Genomic DNA, 23,181 nt, shown 5'->3' on the forward strand with positions numbered 1-23,181 from the left:
TTCTCCAGACCCCTCCCAGCTCCCACGTGCCAGGATATCACAGAGCACGTTCCAGCAGCTGCGCAGCGCTGCTAGAGAAGAAACATTTCCAGCACACCCTTATTCCTCACTCTGTGCCCAGGACTGCTGAATTCCTGGAGCAGAAACTTTCTTCATATTCTTTCTCCACTCTCAGTGTGATTCATTCAGTACCTGAACAACACAGACTAACAGAAGTAAGCAGGTACACCATGACACAGAAGGATGAGGCTTGTTGGGAGAAGGATGTCAGAGGAGAAAGCCAGAAGTGGTGCACGGACATATGGACAGAGAAATAGGAGAGGCAAAGGGAGGGGCCTAACAGCAGAGCTGGAGAATGGCTGCAAACAGTGTGAACAGAGTAGAGAACAGGGAAGGACAGGATTAGTCAATGTCAGATGCTGCCCTCTACATCCCCCTACTCTGAACAACCAAGGCAGACATGCCTTGGTTCTCTTCTGTGCATGCTCAGCATGGTCATCCACCTACAATTACACCATAAATTCCAAACTTAAAGCTGTGTTACCAGCTTGGTACCACCAAACTGGAGAAATCCCATCCCTCTTCCCAGACCTCTTCTTCTACACAATGTCACCATCTCATAGCACTATGATGGTGAACGGTCTGGAGGGTAAGTTGTATGAGGCCCCTGTGTTTGTTCAGCACAGAGCAGAGGAGCTGATGGAGGCCTGGTGGCGGCCACAGCTCCCCACAGAAAGCGGAGGAGCAGCGCTGAGCTCTGCTCTGTGTGACAGCGACAGGGCCCGAGGGAACGGCACAGAGCTGTGCCAGGGGAGGGGCAGCTGCGGGTCAGGGAAAGGGGCTGCACCACAGGGCGGTGGGCATGGAACGGGATGCACAGGGCTGTGGGCATGGCCCTGAGTGCTGGAGTTCAAGGAGCGTCTGGACAGCGCTCTCAGACACAGGGCTTGATTTTGGGTGGTCCTGCATGCAGCCAGGAGTTGGATGTGATGATCCCTGCACATCTTTTCCAACTTGGAATATTCAATGATTCACTTTGAGACAATGTAAGGAAAAGGGAGGCTATCAACACCTCCCAGTATTGGTAACAAACCATTAATCAAGTTTTTGTATCATTACAAGACTCCTTATGGGGAAAAAAGTCAACACAACACAACACAACAGTAAATAAAAGCAATGTCACAACAGTGACAGACCTTAATTCTGGTACTTTAGGATATGTCTGTTTGACTATACGACTGTAATAAATATGAAAAGAACTGACATACACACATCATAAAAGCATTTCAATTAGGAAGAGTTCATTTGGGCACTGGGATATGTGTCTTAGACAGGTTTCTAGATTTGGGGGAAAGAAGAAAAAAAACAAAATAAATACATTGATGTCTGAGATGCAGATTCAATGAACTTCTGCAGAAACAGAGGAAGGAGAAAAATATCCATACTCCCAAGGAGCCTGTCTGGTACACAGCAAACAAGTTGGACAGATGGATTTGTAAGAGCAGTGGAGGTTTAGGTCAGAGTAGAAACCTGAACTCTTCCCAGCGCCACCAGAAGGGACGTGATACTTTCTTTGTTTCAAAATAAAGAAAATTATCAATCCCACAGGGATGATATGAAGCCTTATCAAAGAAAACGTTCCCTGCATTTCACAGCTCTTTGTTGTTACTAGCAGAGGAAGCGTCTGAACTTCAAGTTTCTTTAAGTGCTACCGAACTACTTTCTTCAAAATTACTTGTGGGAAAGACCTAACCATCAAAGACTCTCGGGCTTTGAAGTAAGGACAGTACACAGAACTGTCTGAATTTTCAGAGCTGACCAGCAAAATCTGAGGCAGGTGGCAGACTTTTCCCAACAACTCCACCCGTTTCTCATTACTGAAAGATGGAGTGATTCAATCTCCAAGTAGCTTGAAAGAGAAAATTCACATATTTCAGTTTAGCTGAGTTAAGCTATGCTTCAGGAGAACCAGTAAAGGAGGGCATGAAGCAGACTAAACCACGATTGCTATTCCAGACAGCAGACGTCCAATGTGTGTTGAAAACTTTGTGACTAAAGTCTGTTTAAGGGACCACGACTTCAGAAATTTACCACCAGCTACTCAGAGGCTCTTAGGAAACCTGCATGAACTGAAAGGGAAACAGCAGAGCATGGGGAAGGCAGGAGATCATGCAATCATGACAGGAAATTCCAGGGAAAATGTGGTAATGACTCTTATGTAGTTATTCTGCTCCACACTTTTCGTGTTGTATCATTTTCTAAAAATCTTTTACTATGACCTGTTAGGCAAGAAGGCAGCTGAGGGGAAAAAGCAAACAATGTTAAAAGAGATGTTAAAAACATGATAATTTTGCCCTCAAATTCTAGCTAGAGTACAATGAAGATGCCCCTGATTAAATAAGCTGTTTGGTTTTTGGTTTTTTTTCCTATTGAATTTAATCTATTTCACCTCACCATAAGGAACTACCACTAGTGCAGATTCATCCAGATTTATTTCCCCTACAGCCATCATCAGAAGAGTAAACAATTATAAAATTAACAAGGTATTTTTAATCACCAGGCTGAAAAGCAATGTCGCTGAATCTCATCTTCTGCATCTTTTTCAAACAGCCTTCCAACACTACAGCACTCACTTCATACCCATTTAAAGCTTGCCATTCTGCTTTGTTTCAATGAAGTTTAAGTTTTATAGATGTGACTGGTCTAGACCTTCCCCCTTCCCTTTGGCCATGTATTGAGCAATGCGTCTTATTACTAATGCGGAGCATCAGCCTTTCCAATTCCTGCAAAAGTAAGTTTTTCTGCAGATGATTAACTTTCCCAGGCTCCCTGAACAAGGAGCAGCGCTGATTAGTACACAGTTAAAAGAATTAGTCAAGACTTAAGTGAAACACTGATCTTCATCCTACTTAGAGGGAAAAAAAAAACACACACTGAAAGCAGCCACAGCCAAAGACCAAACTCCTCAGTATAGACTAACGGAAAAAAACATACATCCTAGAGAACAAAATGCAAGGCGCCATACGAGCTACACAGGACATCTCTAAAACATGCTGCTTTCCAAGGTGGCACCACAGCGGTGCAAAGTGCAGACATCCATGGACGCAAGCACATTTCTGATTGAATAATATGTACTTCTCAAAATTCCAGAAAACCCAGAAAAGGGGAACTATTCCACATTTACTTCTTCCCAGAAAATGAGCGCTGACAGAGCAATGGACAGGACGGCCTTGTTGCTGCCATCATACAAATCCAGAATTCTTGAAAGGACAAGACGCAATTTGGGGACAGCTGAGCCAGAATGATTTCACAATGTAACATTTTATGTGATCCAAGAACAGTACAAAAGTAAACAAAAATATTTTAAGAGCTCTTGCATATAGACTAATTGCTTTTAAAAGGCAAACAAATTACACAAATGCTGTTTTCAGTAGTAGCTTGTCTAAAACATTTTCAACAAACAAATTCAGCAGCTCCTAACATAGCATGACAGTAAGCATGGTCAAATTCTTCTGGCACCTTTAAATATCCATCAGAATTTTCACATTGAGAAGAGAAAAAAAAAAAGTTGTTTTCAGAGCTACAACATTAACTCACCTCTTATTTCTTACTTTCTTTAAAAGCAGACATCAAAATACGTCCAATTTCCAAAACAAGAGAATTAGAAAAACACTCTCAGACCTACCATCCACTGCCATTATTCAATAGATCGCAAACATACACGTGACCATTAAAAACATTTTAATACTTTAATTACTGAAATCTTTAATTGTAAATTAGTTTAAATATCTTAATGTCAAAACCAGCAAAAAACACTCTTTATTAGAAGCACTTTCTTTCCCAAACCCACGTGGCCAGAGCCCCTTGAGCTGCTGGATGCCACAAAACCACAGGACAGCCAGCTCTGGTGGCAACTCTTCAAGCCCCACTCCAAGCTCACACCACGAGTTCCACCAGGAGCAGCACTCATTGACCGTACTTCATGATGGAGGAGACACTGGAGGGACAATATAAAACCATACTGGTTTCTTACTGCACGTAGGAAAAGTTGCCTGATACCCTTATGGCCACAGCTTTCCCCCGGCAAATTCTTCATAGGCTAAGCTGCTGAACTGCCAACAGAGCAGAGCTGCACGGAGAACACCTAATACCCACCCCCACCAACTTAACAAAAATCATGTAACTCAAGCTACACAGCTAAAAAAATACAGCTGATAGATGGGACAAAGTGCATATAAATACAATGCAAGACATCTCTGTTTACTGTATCGTGCCTTGCAATTGTAGCATAAATTTCATAAAATCAAAAAACTCCAGCAATTCCTAATGCTCCTTGAAAAACTCTGTTTGGTAGCAAGTTAGAAAGGAGGGGAAACAAAGGAGAAAGAACACAAAATTCTATTGTTAAATTAAGCTTGCTCATTCCTGATGTAATCAGCAAAGCAATACACAATTCAGAAGCTGAGGTCTTGTCTTTGAAAGGCTGTAACTGAGACTGTCTTAAGTACCAATGATTTTAGAAAGTAATTTGTAAGAGTTTGCAAACAAAGCCAAAAAGAAGACGTGAAGCTCTATGAACCTCTTGTTTTAAATGCATTCACACAATCACACTATTCATTTATAATCTGACCACCACCATGACATAGAATCATAGAATCCCTAGTGTTGGAAAGGGACTATAAAAGGTCATCGAGTCTAATTCCACTGAAACAAACAGGAACATCTATAGCCTGATCAGGGTACTGAGAGCCCTGAGGTAAGGAGTACCATCAGTAGTACCCACGCTAAGAATTTCTTGGGGAGTTTAGAAGTAACATTACTCAGAAAACTTGTGGCAGACCTTTTTGGGACTACTTCCCAAACCTCAGTTAGTACCACTGAACTCTCTCTAGGTGCAGGGAAGCACAATTAAAACACTGAAACAACACTTTGGGGTTGGTGTTTCACAGCAGCTGTGAGAGATCAGGAAAGGCACCACTACTAGTAAAGCTGAGAGGGCGATGAGCCTAAAGCAAGGTTTTGAAAGACAAGGGGAGAAAACTTTAAAGGCCCTTTTTTGTACTTCTATAAAGTATTTTAAAAGAGTAACTTAATCATCCCCTTCAGAGATTCAATTTATCCTTCCAAGTCTCTATTGCGACCGGATAATATTACAAACCTTCCTGAAGGCTTTATTTCAAAGTTCTCTTAATAGCAGTTTATTATATACAAAACACTGTACTACTGCCAGTCAAGAGATAAGAAAATTATGAAAGCATTTGTAATGAACCCACAGTGATAAATACTACGCTAAAATACATTTAATGTCCATAAACACAAGACATGACTAGCATCCCCAACTTACCCAAAAGAAAGTGAAGGTAGCTGATCTCTAAAGAAAGTAATATTCTGGCAGAGGTACTGTAAATTCATGCACAGTGTGCTACTGGTAGACTCTTCTAGAATTTGTCTAAATGTTCCTTAGGGTAGACCCAAAGAGCTGAGCCCCCACTTGGATGCATGCAGTCTCCAGCTACCTTAGCGTGGCACCACCCTTCATCTAACAGAACCTCCCTTAGCAGAGCTTGTTAGTTCAGGTTCAGAGATGCATTAACCGCAGCTACCTGGCTCCCAACCAGCTCAAAGCACGAGCCGAATTTGCAACATAGCATTTAGACACAACTGAGAGCGTCTCATAATGAAATTGCTTACTCATCTTATTCATCTCACTTACTTCATCTAGTGGAATAAACTACTCACCCGTATTGCTACACGAAGAGCACTCATATGAAGGATCTAGGGCACTGCTTATTCACACCCAAGCTCACTGAACTCCAGATTTTCCAGGTAGAAAAATTCGTGCTCAAGGAAGGCTAAAAACAAAAGTCTTTGCTGACAGCAAAACTGATGTCAACCTCTATACTCAAGAGCATTTCAGACCATAAACCTTTGATCCACAGGAACAAACACAGGCTGCTGTCAGTTCCAGGAGGTTCATTACCAGCACGTATTTCACCAGCAAATCTGCTGTAGGACTCTGGATTTCTCCTTCAGGTTGCTTTGCTTGCTCACACCAGAGGTGAACTCGGACCAAAAAGTCTGTCAGCATAGCACAGATCATGCTGCCCAGTAATCTTACATTTGTCCTTTCTCTGATAATAACGCAACCATGTGAACAAGCGCTCCACAGAATGGTGACAGCCAAGCTTTTATCATAAGATGTGGCAAACTGTAACTTCAAAATGTATTCATCTTAATTATTGCTCTTTTTATCAAGAAAAAGATAGAAGCATTATTTGGTTTTAGGACTTGGTTTTTGTTCCAATTAATTAGCTATCAAATGCTAGCAGGCAGAGACATTATATATATGTATATATCTACATCTATTTATACATATGCATACACACACACGTCAAGGTCTTGGAGTCCATTTTCCTACCAAAATATGGATATGCTTTGTTTGTTTGTTTGTTTGTAACAGTACTGTTTGAAGTCTATCTGGCTTTTACTCCTTTAATCAACTTCTAATTCTGCTGAAAGCCCCTAGCAATTCAAATACTTATGGAGCTTGGAGCACACAAGGAGCCCAGCAGAGCCAGAAGCTCATGCTCACACCTCCTCAGGTATCAGAAGAACCAGTAGGGAGCAAGTGGATACATATACCCCAAATGCAAGGCAAAGAGCATCCAGCAGAACCTTCATCTTTCCAGACACTGAAGTCAATCAGCTGTAAGACACAAATCCACAGGAAACCAGGCTTTGTTCATTCCGGGACTCACGGAAATACCCAGTTTATATAAATGGTGACATTTTCCACATCTACTGCAAGCTTCTTTAGCGCAGCAAGTTTGGCATCCTGCAAGGCATCTCCCTGCCCTACCCTAGACATTCACGTGCAAACTACCCAAATATTTTCCCTTCCAAAAGTTATTTTCTTTAAAAATACATTAAATATTTCCTTTAAAAATCCACAGCTAGTCCTATTTATGTGACTGTTTGCTGGGTGGAACAAAGTTAGATGCTAAGCTGGAAATACCATAACAGCTGAGTATTTTAACTGGCAACACCCTTGTAATGACATGCCTGTGTGTCATATCAGCTACAGACACCACAACTTCACAAATCTGACATCTCCCAGCTTGAAAATTAATTTAGCGTGTTTACTGGAATTTTACATGCACATTTGCACAGACATTCTTGCATAGAAAATACCTAAGAGCGCCGTATCAGGTGCACATTCTGGAGGCTGACTCTCTGCAGCCCCTTTAAGACCAGTATGTGCACCATCCCTCCAGAACTGCACAGAATTCTTGTGCTATGCCACAACACAATTCACGCTATGGTAGCTCTTCTGTAATGCAAAAATCTGAAGCGAGGGTCATGCTTTGTTTTTAAACACTGAGATCTGATCGCTTTCCAGATAAAAATCAATGGCAGTTTTACCTGTACTGCCCCATCCATACAGCTGTGCAGTTTGCATACATTAGCACTGTTATACAAGGAACTTGTCCTACATAAACAGAAGCTGTGTAAGGATGCTGCAGTCCCTTCTGAATCAAACACTGTTGGGCTTGGGAGATTTTTTTCTCCCCTAATTTAAAAGCAAATATACGATGGCACATGGGAAGATTACTTGTTTAGAACAGGCACCAGAAGTATTGAGAAACTACACATTCATTCTCATTTTCAGCACTTCCTGACTGTTTTGCTGCCATGTTTTGTAACTTGAACTTGGATGATGACTGTTTTGTCGCATTTTGTAAATATATAACAACAGGGAGAGAGTGGAGAACTGACTTAACCCTGGATTCGGCCATGCAGTAAATATCTAAGTCTTTATTAAAAACATTTCTTCTGATTAAAAGTGACCCACCCATGAGAATCAAAGAGATAGGAATTTGGAGACTTGCCAGTTCATACAATAACCGTGTTTATTTGTCTTAATAAATATTTAAGAAACGTGACTTGTGGTATTTGATACAACTGAGCCCGGTTAAAAGGCCACCCTCCATGACATAAGCAAATACCGTCTGTCCTCTTTATTTGTCTGACTTGTCCAGCATTCAAGGCTAATCTAGTTTTAAGTCAGGAAAAAGACTGCGGTCCGTCGTTTTAAACAAACCATTGTAGTAAAACGTGAACAGGAAATTCCTAGCTACGCTGCTCAAAGAACAATGATTAAAAAAACAACGCCAGCTTGCAAAGTACAAGGAGCCTGCAAACTATCGCAGGGCACTTTGGTTGGGAAAGAAAAGAAATAAAAATAAGAAATTTAACACATACGATTACCTCACTAAGTACTTTCCAGCCCTCCTCCGTCCCCCTTGCCCACCCCATTCCTCTCAATGTAGCATGGGGTCCTTTCAGCCTTTGCTGAGGGAGAAGCCTTGCTACCCGAAGGGGGAAGACAGCAGTGCATACAGCTCTGTCTGATACCTTGGAAATATCCGGCCCGCGGGAGCTAGAGCAGGCATGCCATTCATTCCACAACATATAAATGCCCTCTTTAGAGCCTCAGCTAAGCAGCAGTTTCATTTGGATTTTGAGGCACAGGTCTGCCTTGTTTTTCAATAAGCAGCAAGCTATTTTTACTGTAGGAAAAAAAAAAAAGAAAGAAAAAAAAAAGGCAGCATTTTAAAAGCATGCCTACTAGCATATAGACAGGATATAAAACGGGTAAAATGTGGATTCGAGAAAAATCATCTCCAGTATTAGCATTCTAGTCATAGCGTAGATTTCCCTCCCACCCCTTCCCCCCCAAAAAAAATACCAACAAAAAAAGACATTTTTCTGTTCTAATTTATACCAAGTGTGGTGTCTGAAAATGCTTCATAATTCTTTAAGTGAAGCGCTCTGACAACCGTTTGGGATTTACTCTCATAGAAATGCAGACATTCGACCATCTTCACCTATCAAGAGGAATATATCCCTTCTTTTTTCTAACTTCAGACAGAAATCACAGCAAAAAGTAACTATATAACTTTTAATGTAAACTGCTAACAAGAAGAAATAAACCTACAGGAAGAGCCTATTAACCTTTATAACACCTCGACCTTTTTTTCCTTCACAGTAGATGTATTCTAAAAATATCTCTCTATGGGTGCTAGTATGAAAATCCTCATCCCGATTGAGGAATAAGCTCTGGACTATGTATGTAAACAGTCGAAGACAGAAAAATGAGCATATGATCCCCACAGAGCTGCATTCTGAAGAACACCATTCATGGACTGGAGGGTGGGGAAAGAGTTTCCACAGCCAGGACACTGTCCGCAGTTTTGGGGTGTTTCTAATGGAACCAGAGCTTCAGATACAGGCTAATTTATTCTTAAGGAAGACAGAAAAGCCTTTCATAAATGCTCCGTGGCTTCTAAACGCAAAGAAACCTATGGTTGTGATTAAGGTCAAGAATAAACGTGATCTTCTTTTTCAATCATCTCCAAGGAAGGAACAAGCCAAGTATCTGAAAGACAATGTGGGCCATCAGTCATAGGCTCATAACTTCAAAAACCCCAGATGTTCATACACAGTACAGAATTACACAGAAGCAATTCCAAAAGTTTATTAGAGTAAGTTTTAGTGACAATATGATGCAGTTGTGCTTTAACAACAGGACTTCTTAAAAATTCTGACCTTCCTAAATGTAAGGCGTTAAGAAAAACACACAACATAATCAATGTTTCCGATGGTTAAATGACATTGCATGAAACATTCACCTACTCCTTCCTACATACCTGTGTTTGGATACATGGTGGTGTACTAGAAGACTTTTTGATCATTAGACAGCACCTTGGAGGGGAAAAACAAAGAAAAGCCTGCCCTATTCAAAACAAACAAAACCAAACCAAATAAAAACCAAGGCAGTTCAATGGTTAACTTCCCTCCTTCAAAACCACCATCCTGAGAAGGCTGGTAACCAGCACACTTCAATGACAGCAATCGTACTCCACAATGCAAATCAATTCAGAGGGCCTTAACCGAAGCTAACTATTCATTATGATCCAAGAAAATATTTGTTAAATTCAGTGCATTGCATGATGTAATGGAAAGTGGAGGAAAAATTTAGCTGAACCAGTCAGTGTGCAACACTACCAAAGCAAGGAGAACAGCTAGATGCAAACAATAGGATGGACAGAAGCAGGACAAGCACCGGGACCTTATTAGGGAACTGTTGAGTCACGGCCTGAACCACTGATTGAGCACCTGAGGAAAGGAATTGGTCAGTCATGGGAGCACAGGTGAAGGCAATTCAGCTGTGTGACAGGAAGGGGTGGAGCCTGGCTGCACCTCTCCTAGACCGCATTTAAGGGCTGACTGCCATGGCAGGGAGGATCTCTTTCTGCAGATCTCTACTCTGTGGAGTCTTCCACTGTGAGCCTATGTCCTCAGATGCTTGTGAGCATTCTTCCTCTGTCTCTTTTTCCATTCCACCACAATAATCTTTCCAACTATAATAGACCTCCTGTGCCTCATCTCTGCACATGCTCCCCTTGACCAAGGCAGAAGACTTAAGAAATCTCATAGTTTTAGTCTCTTATTTATGGTGGAGCTTCTTTTGATTAATACATAAATTTATGGCTAATCAGTTTAGATGCAAAAATACCTGTTTTCTTGTTTTTTAATTAAATGAAAAAAAAAAAAAAAGTTTAAGTTCACACGCATAGCTGTATTTGAGGAAAGATTTGGGGAAGGACGGCGTTCAAGAAGGAATCTTGAAACATATGAAAAATTAGACTGTGATTTCCAAGGAGAACATTTTAACCATCTGTTCTGCAAGCTGGTACTAGTAAACATTTTTATAAACAAATAGTTCTGTAATTTGATCGGTCCATCTGAGCAGCTACATTAAACACAGAAATCAAATGTCTATGCAGAATCTTGAGCACATGGTGCCTATTTATCACAAATCTCAGTACAGCCATAACCACAAGAGCACAAGGTTTTTGCCCTGTGTAAACTATAAGCTGGTGGAAAAGCTAAGACAACTATGAGTCTATGAACTCAAATGAATGCAAAGTTTTTATATGGATGTCATCGCTCTGTACATCACAGTACAAACATGCAGGTTTTTAAACTGAAATTTGACAAATTTCCTACTGGTAAGCACTATAAATGTATTTTCAACTTTATCCCATCAAGTACAAGTCAGCCTGTATTTCTCTAGTTCATAATGGACAACCAACAGCCTAATTTGTGTTTCTCATCAGTCACTCTTACGGACTAGTTAGACAGATATTCCTCCAACAGACCTATGACCAACAGTTGCGATGCTCCTTTAATCACATTTTCTTGGGTTTTGAGCTTAATTTATTTTGAAGTTTGGGTTTCAGAGACTTTTATCTATATGCTGTATCACATATTTAATATTTCAAAACTTAGTTCTAATCAAAAGATGGGGGGAAACAAAAGACACGCAAGTGTTAAAACAACAACTTTCAAACATATGCAAAATTCTTTTTCCATCTGCAAACTATCCCTATATTACCAAAAAGAAAATAGAAATGTTAATTTAGTTTTTACTCTGAAGTTCTCTTCTAAGAATGTGCTCGAGTCCAACTTTGGACTGTATCCTCCTTTGAGAAGTGCGTCACAATTTGTTTATGCTACAGAGTTAGACAGTCATGCAGTATTTCAGCTGTTTTCCCAAGCACGGGTCAGCCACTCTTTCTAAGAATGCATTGCGTATTAAGGTGTTTTTTTTAAAAAAAAAAAAAGTAAAAGTCTCATTTTTTGGCTGTTTAAACTCCAATCCAATATCAAATAAATCAACTCTGAAATATTATGTTTCCAGCTTCGATATCAAACCCTGCATTTCGCCATAAACAATCCTAATCCTGAACGTGTGAATAAGCTTAAGTACAATATAAATCAGAATAGTTTCAACAACATTCTCCATATATATTTCATCCTGAAAATAGATCTTTCAGAAAGCTATGAAAGATAGCTTTTGAATCTCTACTGCCAGTTCAAGGGTATTGATATTGTTGTACTTTAATTTTTGTCCCAGTGCCAATTAAATATCCTGAAGAAGAAAAGTCTTCAAAAACAAAAATGGAAAAGAAAAACCAACAAAGAGCAGTAATTTCAGTCACTAACTCAGCCCCTGACAGGGATCAGCTCCATTCACCAGGGAGCTAACGGTGCAGAATCTCCTCAGTCCACTGCCAGGGAAGACAGCAGACTCATTGCTGGACACGCAAGACCTTCCTACTCTAGCAAAACACCCAAGAAAAGACAGTTAGAAAAAGACAAACTGAGAAATACTCCAGATTACTGGAAAATGCAAATACACCTCAAGCAAGGATCATTAGGTACGAGCTGTATTAAATTGCTGGCTGATATGATTGAACGTGCCATGAAAAGCAACAGATCCATCAACTTTTAGCAGCTGCTCTCCTTGGTATTAACATGAAGTCTACCAAGTTCAAATTAATTTTCCAACAAGGATAGAATCAAGGAACTATTCAGACCCTCAGAGCACGGCAGAACAAAACCAACATCCCTACTCCCCTTGATGAACAGTTTGGAACCAGGGCTCCATCTCCACCAAATAGGCTCAGGACTGGTAGCCAGGTAAAACTGTGACATCAGAGTTCTTGCCCTTGTCCATAAGTGGTGCTAAATGCCTTGCACATTGTATATTTCCAGCACTACAGCCTCCTCTTCAGCCTGGAAATTTAACTACAGTCCATTTAGGCCCCTTAAAAATAGCTCAGTCTGACTGCCTTTTGATCAGCAGTAGCCCAAAACATTGATGATGAAGGCACCTTCCAAACCCTTCCAACAGCCATGTCGTTTTGCTGTCTCCTTACCATGCCTTTTCTCTCTACCTGCCGCCCCAAGCACCCTCTGTCTCCACACCAAGCTGAGACCCTCCTTGGAGGCTCTCCACATCCTGCCACTACCCAGCTGACCTCAGATCCAACTCGCTCACGCACTTCCAAAGGCACAGCACAGCCATCACCCTCCCTGGATTCCTATCTGATCCTATACACATCCTTCATCCTCTGCCAGCAGCAGCACTCACCACCAACTTCACCAACCCTTCCTGAGCACTTCCAAGCTGCTACTGAAAACCCAAATCAGTTCTATTGGACACATATCCTCTGTATACTTCTAAATAGCCATTTCAACACTGCTACCCAATGGAAGAAGTTACTCTAAAACCCATTTACGTCTGTTATATTGGTTTTTATACATCTGTCTTATGTTTGAAATTCTTACTTAGAAATATACCTTGGAGCTTGCTTAGAGATGTGTTGTTTTACCATGGGAATATTTTAGAAATCCATAGTCAGGACTGTTATTCACAAAAATGATTTACAGAAGAGGGTTTAAAACTGACTCATCACTTTTGCCTAAGTCAGTTCCTTACTGAATTAAACTTAATTGCCATAAGCTACTTAAATATCCATCTGCCCTGAAGGCAAGTCAGCTCCAGGAGCTAAACCAGCCAAAACTCACCCTCCCCAAAACCAGGAAAATGCAAAGCTCAACAGTTTATTTTTGCTGGTTGTGCTTTCCACAAGGTTGGATACCAGTGCGAGAGGTACAAGACCACAGGGCTGGAGGGGAAGACATGATGCTTTTGACAGCAGGTAAAGCAGGTAACCACCCACTTTGCAATGCTGGATTGCCAAACCTTGCTGAGCACGCACCTTGCTCTGCAACAGGAGGTACAAAAAATACCTACAGGAAGGATGTTCTCATCTTCAGTCAGCTTCTTGCAGCCAGAAACAAGCTGAAGATTACATGAAGCTGTGATACTGCCCAGCTTTGCTGGTGAATGTGAGCAGTCACATCTGTAGCAGATAAGGCATTCAGGAAGTTCTATTTTTAACTCTGGGCAGAAAAAGTATTAGTTTTACTTTGTTTCACCAAAATACCAGCAAAATACTTCTGTTCAGCCTCACTTGCAACTTCACAAAGTTCTACCTTCCAGTAAACAACATGAAATTATAAACCAACACGACATTTAACAGACACTTCTACGGTACTTGTTTAGTGGACTTTCTATGTTATACATACCTCCCTAATTTTATAACCTACAAGTCATTTGTTCTTATGTTTGCGTAGTGCTGTCACTACATTTATGTTCACTAAAAAAAAAAAAAACAACAAACGAAAAACCTTATCTCAAACTAAACTGATTATTAGAAATCAAGTCTATTTGACATTTTTTCCTCTCAATATAATAGAACCTCAGGCCCTGCCTCACCACATTTCCAATCTTGCTTTTGCAAACGTGTGGATCACAGATCTTCCCTTTAGAAGCCATTAATGCAAATATCTGATTTGCCTTTGACAGCGCTCGGTGGTGTTTAATGCTTATATTAACTCAGATATAATTGGTTTACGCATAGAAGAAACAATAAAGGACTTTTCTGGTAGTTTTGAGCGCTAACAACTTGTGACAGATGAAGGTTTATCAGATCCAGCTTAAAAGTAAGGCAGCCACAGACCCCTTCAAGAATAAGCCCCTACAACACGTGCCATTGTATTGCTGCAGCACACTGAAGTCACAAGCCCTAATTTAGCCCTTTCTAGCCAGCACACAAACACAATAAGGCAGGTGTTTGCATTCACTGTCTAATTGCTGAAAATACATCCATTTAAAAGCCAGCAAAAACTACATACCCACAGTAAAATAAATAAATACCTTCACCTTTAACAAAGCCTTAGAAAGCTTAACAATGCTCTTTGTTAATGAGGTAATCTCAGCTGAATAGCTGCCTGGCTGCTTTAGAAGACGTGAATTAGTCTTGCAGATTTATGCTACCCAGATTTTCAAACTATATGTAGTTTAGCCAGAAAAACAAAACGCTAAGTCATAATTAACTACTATTGAGACAGACTGAAAACCTTTCATTTTTCGGACGAAAGAATGGATGCCTTCCACCTCTACTTTCCAAGACACTGAAGCAATACAAAAGCTCTCATAATCATTGATGACTGGAAGCATAGTGCTCATTTTTGACAATGCTGTATTACAAGAACACAGAATCACAGAATTGTAGGGGTTGGAAGGGACCTCTAGAGATTATCGAGTCCAACCCCCCTGCCAAAGCAGGCTCCCTACACCACGTCACACAGGTAGGCGTCCAGGCGGGTCTTGAATATCTCCAGAGAAGGAGACTCCACCACCTCCCTGGGCAGCCTGTTCCAGTGCTCCGACACCCTCAACAGTTTACCAGAAAATACGAAGACTCACTTCATACAGACATTGATTTTCCATAGCAACAGAAATTTCACAAGAAATTAAAAACTACTCTTGAAAACACCCAACTCAATAATAATGTTAAATGCTTTATAACGAACCAGGTCATTAACAATTACTTGCTAACCGTCAAAAGCAAGTTTAAATACACACCTGGCACTGACGTTAATTCTGAGACACTTGCACTTATGCTTACTTTTAATCACAAACAACTTCATGCAAGTCCCTGTTAAATGTTAAATACCTGCCTATACCAGCCAGAATGACAAAACGGATACACAAATGCATCTCCCTTCTGAAAAGACAAACAAATAGGTGTATGGTGGCATCTATACAAGACACTTTCCAAGCAAATGCCAGCTACGACATGCCTTTAAATATATTACTGAACTATCTTCAACAAGTACATAGACTGATCCAGGCAGTGCAGCCCCTTCTTACTGCGCTGTGCTGCAACCCGTGTTCCCAGCCAGATGCCAGAGAGCAGCTGCACAGCTTTCCCATCCTCAGCATGGATGCATCCAGGCTTGACATTTGCACAGAAAATTCAAAACATCTGGAGCTCAAGTAGTACTTTGTATGCGCTGTTTTTAATATAAATTCTATCAAGTCCACTGCATTTACTGCAAGCTTAGAGTAACTGAACAATGCGACTGTGGAGTCCCAGGTGTCTCAAGTGACTGGATTTCTTGCTGTGTTCAGAAGAACAAGCTGGCAGATAAACTCTTCACTTTCTAATGAAAGGACGGCTGCTCTCCCAGTCCATATGAGATATATTTAGCTATATTAGGTAATATTAGATATATTATATGTAGGTTAGAGGATGTACCATGCAGTGGAGGCAGTAAAGATAGACACTCACAGACAGAGGGGCTTCAACCAATAGCTGACTTAGACAGAAAACCATTGAATCAGATAGTTTCATCTAAAGAGCTAAGAGCAGAAAAACTATTCCAACATTTAACATCCCTCATTATTAAAAACATATTGTATTTCTGTTTCCAACTTCTAACTGTCAGATATTATTGGACATCTACTAAACAAAAGAACTCTGCAGTCTCAGGTATCATCTCTTTCTACGATGGGTACTCAAGCCACTTCTTAAACACCTCTTCATCTCTCATGTGACAGCACATCCAACCCCTTGGGGGTTGGACTCGATGATCCCTAGAGGTCCCTTCCAACCCCTACAATTCTGTGATTTTGTGATCCTCCACATCTGCACTCATTCCATTCTATTTGTTTTGTTTTTGGACAACCATCTTCGTCTCTCATACACTTGGCACTGACAGCCCAGAGAGTAAATTTACCCAATTGTAACCTGCTTCCCTTTAATTATTTTCAAGCATCACTTCAAAAAGTACTTTTCTGCACCCTACCAATTACTTTTTGACATGGAACATTCCGCATCAGACAAAGTAAGCATGTGACTTAAACCTGTCTGGTCAACACTCTGTTTTCTTCCCATTCTACAAACAGCATCAGTTCAAAACAAAAATATGAGCTAACGCAGGTGACAACTAAAATACAACAAAAAGGAAGTGGCCAAGAGAACTCTCAAAGCACATAAGAACGTGAAGCGTACCTTCGTACAAAAAAGACAGGGATCTCTTGGAAAGAGTCCAGCGGAGGGCCACTAAGATGGTGAAGGGCCTGGAGCATCTCCCCTATGAGGAGAGACTTAGGAAACTGGGTCTGTTTAGCCTTGAAAAAAGAAGGCTGAGAGGGGACTTGATCCAGGTTTATAAATATCTGAGGTGTGGGGGCCATAGTGGTGAGGCTGGTCTCTTTTCAGTAGTGCGTGGGGACAGGACTAGGGGTAATGGGATGAAACTACAGCAAAGTAAGTTCCGCATGAATGTGTGCAAGAACTTCTTTACAGTGAGGGTGACGAAGCACTGGAACAGGCTGCCCAGGGAGGTGGTGGAGTCTCCTCTGGAGATATTCAAGACCTGCCTGGACGCCTACCTGTGTGACGTGGTGTAGGGAACCTGCTTTGGCAGGAGGGTTGGACTCGATGATCTCTAGAGGTCCCTTCCAACCCCTACAATTCTGTGATTCCAAAATGGCAGTGGTACTATCTATGTTGGTATCTTCATCTCTATGGTCTGATTTCTGGGTGGTCTTGTGTGAATCCAAAAATTGGATTTGATTTTCTGTATGGGACCCTCTCATCTCAGGGTACTCTATGATTCTATGAATGAAAATGCTAAATGACACTGATTATAACTCATGGTGCAGGAATTGAAGCCCACCCTAGAAAAATGCTGCCCATGAAAAATGTTGATCTAAATGACTCTTCTGATTGTCAGCGGGCTGCTGAGTACTGCCAGCTGGACAGATGTAGTCCAATATTCTAGCAGACAATCCCTTGCCTTTTTTAAAGAGGTCCCTGCCTTTCTGACAGTATCACACATACATGCTCCAGAAGGTGCTCCTTTCCTTTGCCTTACTAGAGAGGTACTTCTTTCAGTCGTGGCAAAAGTCTGAGTATCCATCCCAACCTACTTCATTTGCCAGCCCTGATCTGTCTTCAGAGTTGCTCCTCTCCACGTGTCAAGCAAGGCAAGCAAATGTATGCAGATGTTTATCACTGAAAACGCTCACTTAATACAAAAGCAATAATAGCTAAGCAACTTCAATCTGGAATTTTCCAGCTTTGAATATCTGGCATAAATATCCTTTGATTCAAGCTTCTCATTTGCAATCTCCTGTTCCTTCATAAAACCAAGCTGGGGAAAGAGAAACCACATCACAGGGTATCACACCTCGTTTTGCCACTTGCTGTTAACATTAATTGCCAGATTACGTGAGTAGTTAGCAGCAGCAGCTTCTGCCCTGCTTCACCTAAAGAAGATGCAAACTGGGTAATACAGCAAATACATGAGAATGGGGAACCCTGGAATAGTTTTGGAGACACAGTCAGCACTTCTGCACTTTTCTGTCCATTACTCTACTTCCTCACACCCTTCTGCAGTTCACCCCTGCTAACACGTACCTGCCTACTGACTTCCTCAAGCTGATTCCTTTCAAGCCCATGAGCCTTTCCTGCTATTCCCACTTTCCATAACTCGGATTTTTTTTGTCAGACTCCTTACCCAGCACATCTCACACTTCACACTTTGTTCATTTCCCATCCCCTTCCCAATTCTCCTCTCCACCAAGACTCTGTACGCTTCTTTCCACTCATGTTTTCTGACTCTTGAGACTACAGTGCTCCTTTTCCCTCAGGGTTCCCAGCACAGCCAAGAAAAGAGCTGACACCCTCATACCCTGAACCCTCACCAGACCGGTTTCCTCTTACCTGTTTTTCCCTGTCCTACTGGTTTTCAGGCCAGTTCCCCTACTTTTTGCTTCCCAGGCTTCAGGTGCCTTCTCCCTACCCCCTAGATTGCTTTGCTCTCCTCAGCCTACTACCAAGACATCCTTCCATCTGTCAAATTCCAAGGCCAATACTGCTTGTTCACATTCTCCTTGCTCCAATTCACGTCCTCTACAAGATTCCTCCCCCTGGGTTCAAACCAAGCAGATCTGAAGTCTCAGAATTATATCACTGCTGAGAATAAAGGACAGAAAAGCTCCCTGGTTTCAATTAAGACATCAGCAGTTCAACTTGCAGGAACCTTCTGCAAAGCATAGCTGCTAAAAATCCAAGCCCCTACCCAACCCATATACATTTTTCAAAGCCTCCCAGACTGGCCTAAATGGATCATTTCTCCATGCAAAGGCGCTGTTTTACCTTACAAGTTTAAAGCCCTCATTCCAAAGTATGTAAATCTTCAAATAAATTAACAAACATGACAAGTCACATTAAAAAGCTGAAAGAAACAATTTACCTTCCCCAGTGCTGCTCTGAAAAAACAACACTACCTCTCAGTGTGGATCACCTTTGCCGAACTCCCAGCAGTGTTGGCTAAGCTCTATTCCCCTGAAAGCACAGCCTTGTGACAGCAACTGTAGTTAAGACGTGGTGCCACGGGGATCATCAATATCAACCTTAAACGCAGTCGGTCTTTTATAAGAACATTTACAACCCTCAGTTATTGACCTACATCTCAATATACCAAGTGCTGTGCAAACAAGAGATAAAAAGGTCATTTGCTGCCTTGAAGAGCTTGCAATCTATTAAGATTAAAGACTATTACAACAAGAGGAAAGCACGCGCTGAACAGTTCCAGGTTAAGATCTACAGATCTGCCATACAAGCACCCAGCAATCTGTACAGATCAACACAACAATCTCCATCAAAGTAACCACTGATCTGATACCGAAGATAAGCGGCTTTTCAAATCCGCTCATCACTCTCCTACCATTCTCCCTTTTCTTTATGCATTTCTTCCACTTTTTCTTGCCCTACAAAAATCACCCAGCACCCACCCCTGTGTTCTTTTACCCTTTCTACTCCCAAATTCTTCACACAACACAATTCTCCTTCATTAACATCTCCAATTAGTACTTCCTTTCTCCTCTTGGCTTGAATGGGGCTTTTTTTTGTTTCTCTTTAAATCAAATAACTGTTTCATATTAAGTGCACTAATCTAACTACACAAAAGGCTGAGAAATCTCAAAGGGAATGCTGGAAAGAAAAACAAATACTAAGTTTGCTAGAGGGAAAGCAGAGCCTGTGGGGATGCTTACATACTGCCCATAGGAAAGCTCGGAGGTGCTGATTCGCAGAGCCCTGATCATGCGCATACCATGGCCTGAGGTCCCATAGTTCTGCCCAGTTCCTCCTGGATAGAAAGTGTTCCATGAATGCAGAAACGAGGCACCCAGCTACCAAACAGAGAATGCTGAGATACAATACAAGCATGTTATCCTATCCCGCACTTTTTCAAGTTCTTTTTGCAGAAACAAACAAACAAACAACTTTAATGCCATTTCCCTGATGCTTTTACCTTTCCTTCACAAACTCTGACAGAACACAACTAACCTGATCCATCCCTACTTGCTGCTGCCCCCAGAAACAGCTGCAATGAAAGCCAGAAGGCTGTGGTCACCTTCCCCTATGCAGAAGAGAAGCCTCCCTACAGTAACAATAGCTGCCTATTCACAATAGGAGATCAACTTCCCAAGGCTAAAACCAGCTCCTGCTACTTGAATTCTGGAGTTACTGTTGATGTTCCTTTGTCAAAACACCATGTCTTTTCTACCTGTCCCAGCTCAGATGTCTCAGTCGCTGCTCTGCAGCCCAATCTTGCCCAATGTGGCAAGTAACTATTCACCAAACACTGCTGCAAAGTATTTAGAGACATTTTCAAGCACTGTATGGAGTTTCAATTGTTTTTTTCAAGATAAAGTCATAAGTTTAGCAGTGCCATTTGAGTTGAATGGTGCTGCATTCCAACTGCCTTCAAACGCTGCAGCGAGTTGCTAAATCTTTTTACTTGTTATCCATTTGTAAGAGATTGCAGGGGATGAAACTGCTCATCCTCTGAAACGCAATGGCAGGGACGGCATGCAGAGAAGCCACAGACAGTTTGTTATGTTATTAAGTTCCCCTCAAAACAGAGCATTGCAAGTAATTGAACGCTAGAAAGTACAGGTAGGTAAAAACTGCTCTATCGGAAGCCAACCGGCAAGTATGTCATACATGAGCAAAACATGCATAAGTATGTCTAAACAAAGAGACAAAAGATCCTGATCCCATCGGTAAATATTTAGGCTATCTGAACTGCTATGTATCATTGTGCGAGAGCGAGAATTGCTGAAATTGCTGCAGCCTTTAACCAGGCTGCGCTTAAATGTTTCTGTGGCCTGCTTAACATTCCAGGCATAGCTCTGGCAAGGTAGCTCTGGCCGAGGTTCAAACTGTCCTTGTCCAACTTTCACTTACTATAAAAACATTGTTTAATATAGAAAAGCATACACGGAGACATATGTTTCTTATTTCGCAGACACCTTGAATACTGACACTTGTGTTCGGTAACTCGACGTGGAAATTTTTAGGCGAAGGCTTTCAAGTGAGGCTGTATTTATCATGCGGCCCCGCTGCAGACGTTTTCACACTCGCACAGGTTTTAAGCCGTAGCACATTCTTTACCGGCTGAGCACGACTCGATCAAAACCCAGCAAATATGGACCGAAATGAAGAGGCCGAGCCGACCCTATCGCGAGCCCCAGGTCTGGGAGACGGCGGAGCAGCGTCCTGGAAGGCAGCAGCCAGCAATTTGTAGCAGGCCGTGTATTTGTCAAACTGAGCGCAGGAATGTACCGCTTCGCTTACCTCTACGCAGCGTTATCTTTTACGAGAGGGTAATCTACCAAATTACCGCACTGCGCCTCAAGCTGCCTCCAATTAGTTCGAGCCAGCTAATAAATCAATACGGGCGAGCCACCCGCTTACAATGCCGCAATTCCAGTTACAATTCCAGACACCGGAAAACAAAAAACACGGCGCTCCGTCCCAGCCCGCACCTCTCCCCTCCATCGGCCGGGCTGGGGCCGCACGCCCACCGCAGCCCTCGTTCTGCCTCCGTAGTTGTACTCGGAGCCGGAGGCCGCGCACCCCGCCCCGCCACCGGGCATGAGGCGCCCTGGGGGCCGAGGGCCGCAGCCGGCAGCGGAGCGGGAGTCCGGGCCCGGCGGGGCGCGGCACGGGGAGCGGGATGGCTGCCGCCCGCTGCCGGACACGGGCAGCCGACGGGCCCCCGCGCACCCGGCCCCGCGGACCGCAGCGGGCTGTGGCCGGCGCCGGGCGGCTCCCCGCGGCCGGAGCGCGGCGGTGGGGCCGGGCCCTCGTTCCCCCGGAGCTCGCCCCCACCGCGGGCCCGTCCGCTCGCCGCGCTTCCCCGCCGTCCTACCTGTCGCGGGGGTCGATCCACGAGGTCTGCCGGGTGTTGTGGTCGATGTAGAAGACGCGCCCGTCGAAGTCCCTCGCTTCCTCCCAGCCGGCGGGCAGCGGCAGCTCCGAACTCTCCCGGCCGCGCTGCCCGCCCGCCGCCGTCCCGCCGCCCTGCCCCGCCGCCCCTTGCTGCTGCCGCTGCCGCCGCCGCCCGCCGCTCAGCCACGGCATGGCCGCTCCGACGCCGGGCCGCCGCCGCCGCCCAGCTCCGGCCGAAACCCGCTCCCCGCCCGCCGCCGGGGCAGCTCCCGTCCCGCCCGGGCCGCGGCCGTCCGCCGCCTCCTCCTCTTCCTCCTCCTCCTCCTCCTCCAGCACTAACAGGCGGCCCCGCGGGGAGCGGGACTCGGGCGGCTCCGGCCGCGCCGCGCCGGGCTCATCCTCCCCCGCTCCGGCCCCGCTCCGCTCCGGGCTCGGCCCCGCCGCGGCTCCTGACCCCGCCCGGGCCCTGCCCCGCGCCGCCGCGGCTCCCGGCCCTCGAGCGCGGCCCTCCGGCCCGAGCCCCCCCGCCCCGCCGCTCAGCGCCCCGCCGCCTCCCCCCGCTCCCGCCCGGCGCCGGCCCCGGCCATCTTCCCGCCCGCCCTCCGCCAGGGCCCGGCCCTCGCCTCGCCCCGCCCGGCCGTTCCCACGCTGCCGAGGGCCGGGCCGAGCCCGGGCGGGGAGCGGCGCTTCCCTCCTGCAACGGCCCCTTCTGCCGGCTCGGACCCGCCGCCCCTTCCTCTCCGGCCCGCGGGAGACGGCGAGGTCGGGCCGCGCCCCGCGCCGCGGAAGCCGGGCCCGAACCCAGGCACGTCGGCGGCGGGACGAGGCGGCAGCTCCGGCCTGGGCTCGGGCCGAGCGGGCGGCGGCGGAGCGCGGAGCCGGCGGCGCTGCGGCCCAGCGGCGCTCGTCCCGTCCCCTTCCCTTCCCGTGCCTGTGCTGTCCCGGCGCTCGGAGGAGGAGGGGAGCCGTCCTGTCTGCCTGGGACGTGTGCGATGCTCCGCACCCCGCCTGCTCGCTGCCATCGTTTTGAAGGAGACGTGAGGGCAGCGATGGTCACCTCTGCCCTGCCTGACATCCTAACCTTGTCCATTATCCCACAGCGCATACGAAATCAGTGTCAGACCTGAATTGAACCTGCTGTGGGCCATAATGACCGGTGTGTGCT

At 44.2% G+C, this 23,181-nt stretch overlaps 1 protein-coding gene across 5 annotated transcripts in view; it reads right to left on the reverse strand.

Moving 5' to 3' along the window:
• Window positions 1-23,181, reverse strand: part of WWC3 (WWC family member 3) — a 90,445-nt gene extending 67,264 nt beyond the window's left edge. The window contains exon 1 of one of the 5 annotated variants that reach the window (XM_085532039.1): window positions 21,997-23,181. In XM_085532039.1, the coding sequence (XP_085388165.1) occupies window positions 21,997-22,208 (212 nt within the window). In that variant the 5' untranslated portion in view covers window positions 22,209-23,181. Of the gene's footprint in view, window positions 1-5,344; window positions 5,428-21,996 lie in introns of those variants that run through there. The other 4 variants (XM_085532032.1, XM_015886914.3, XM_015886921.3 and 1 more) reach the window with 4 other exon arrangements.

This window comes from Coturnix japonica, chromosome 1 (assembly GCF_054131305.1).
Source record: "Coturnix japonica strain WE chromosome 1, WE-NBRP24, whole genome shotgun sequence".
Taxonomy (NCBI): domain Eukaryota; kingdom Metazoa; phylum Chordata; class Aves; order Galliformes; family Phasianidae; genus Coturnix; species Coturnix japonica.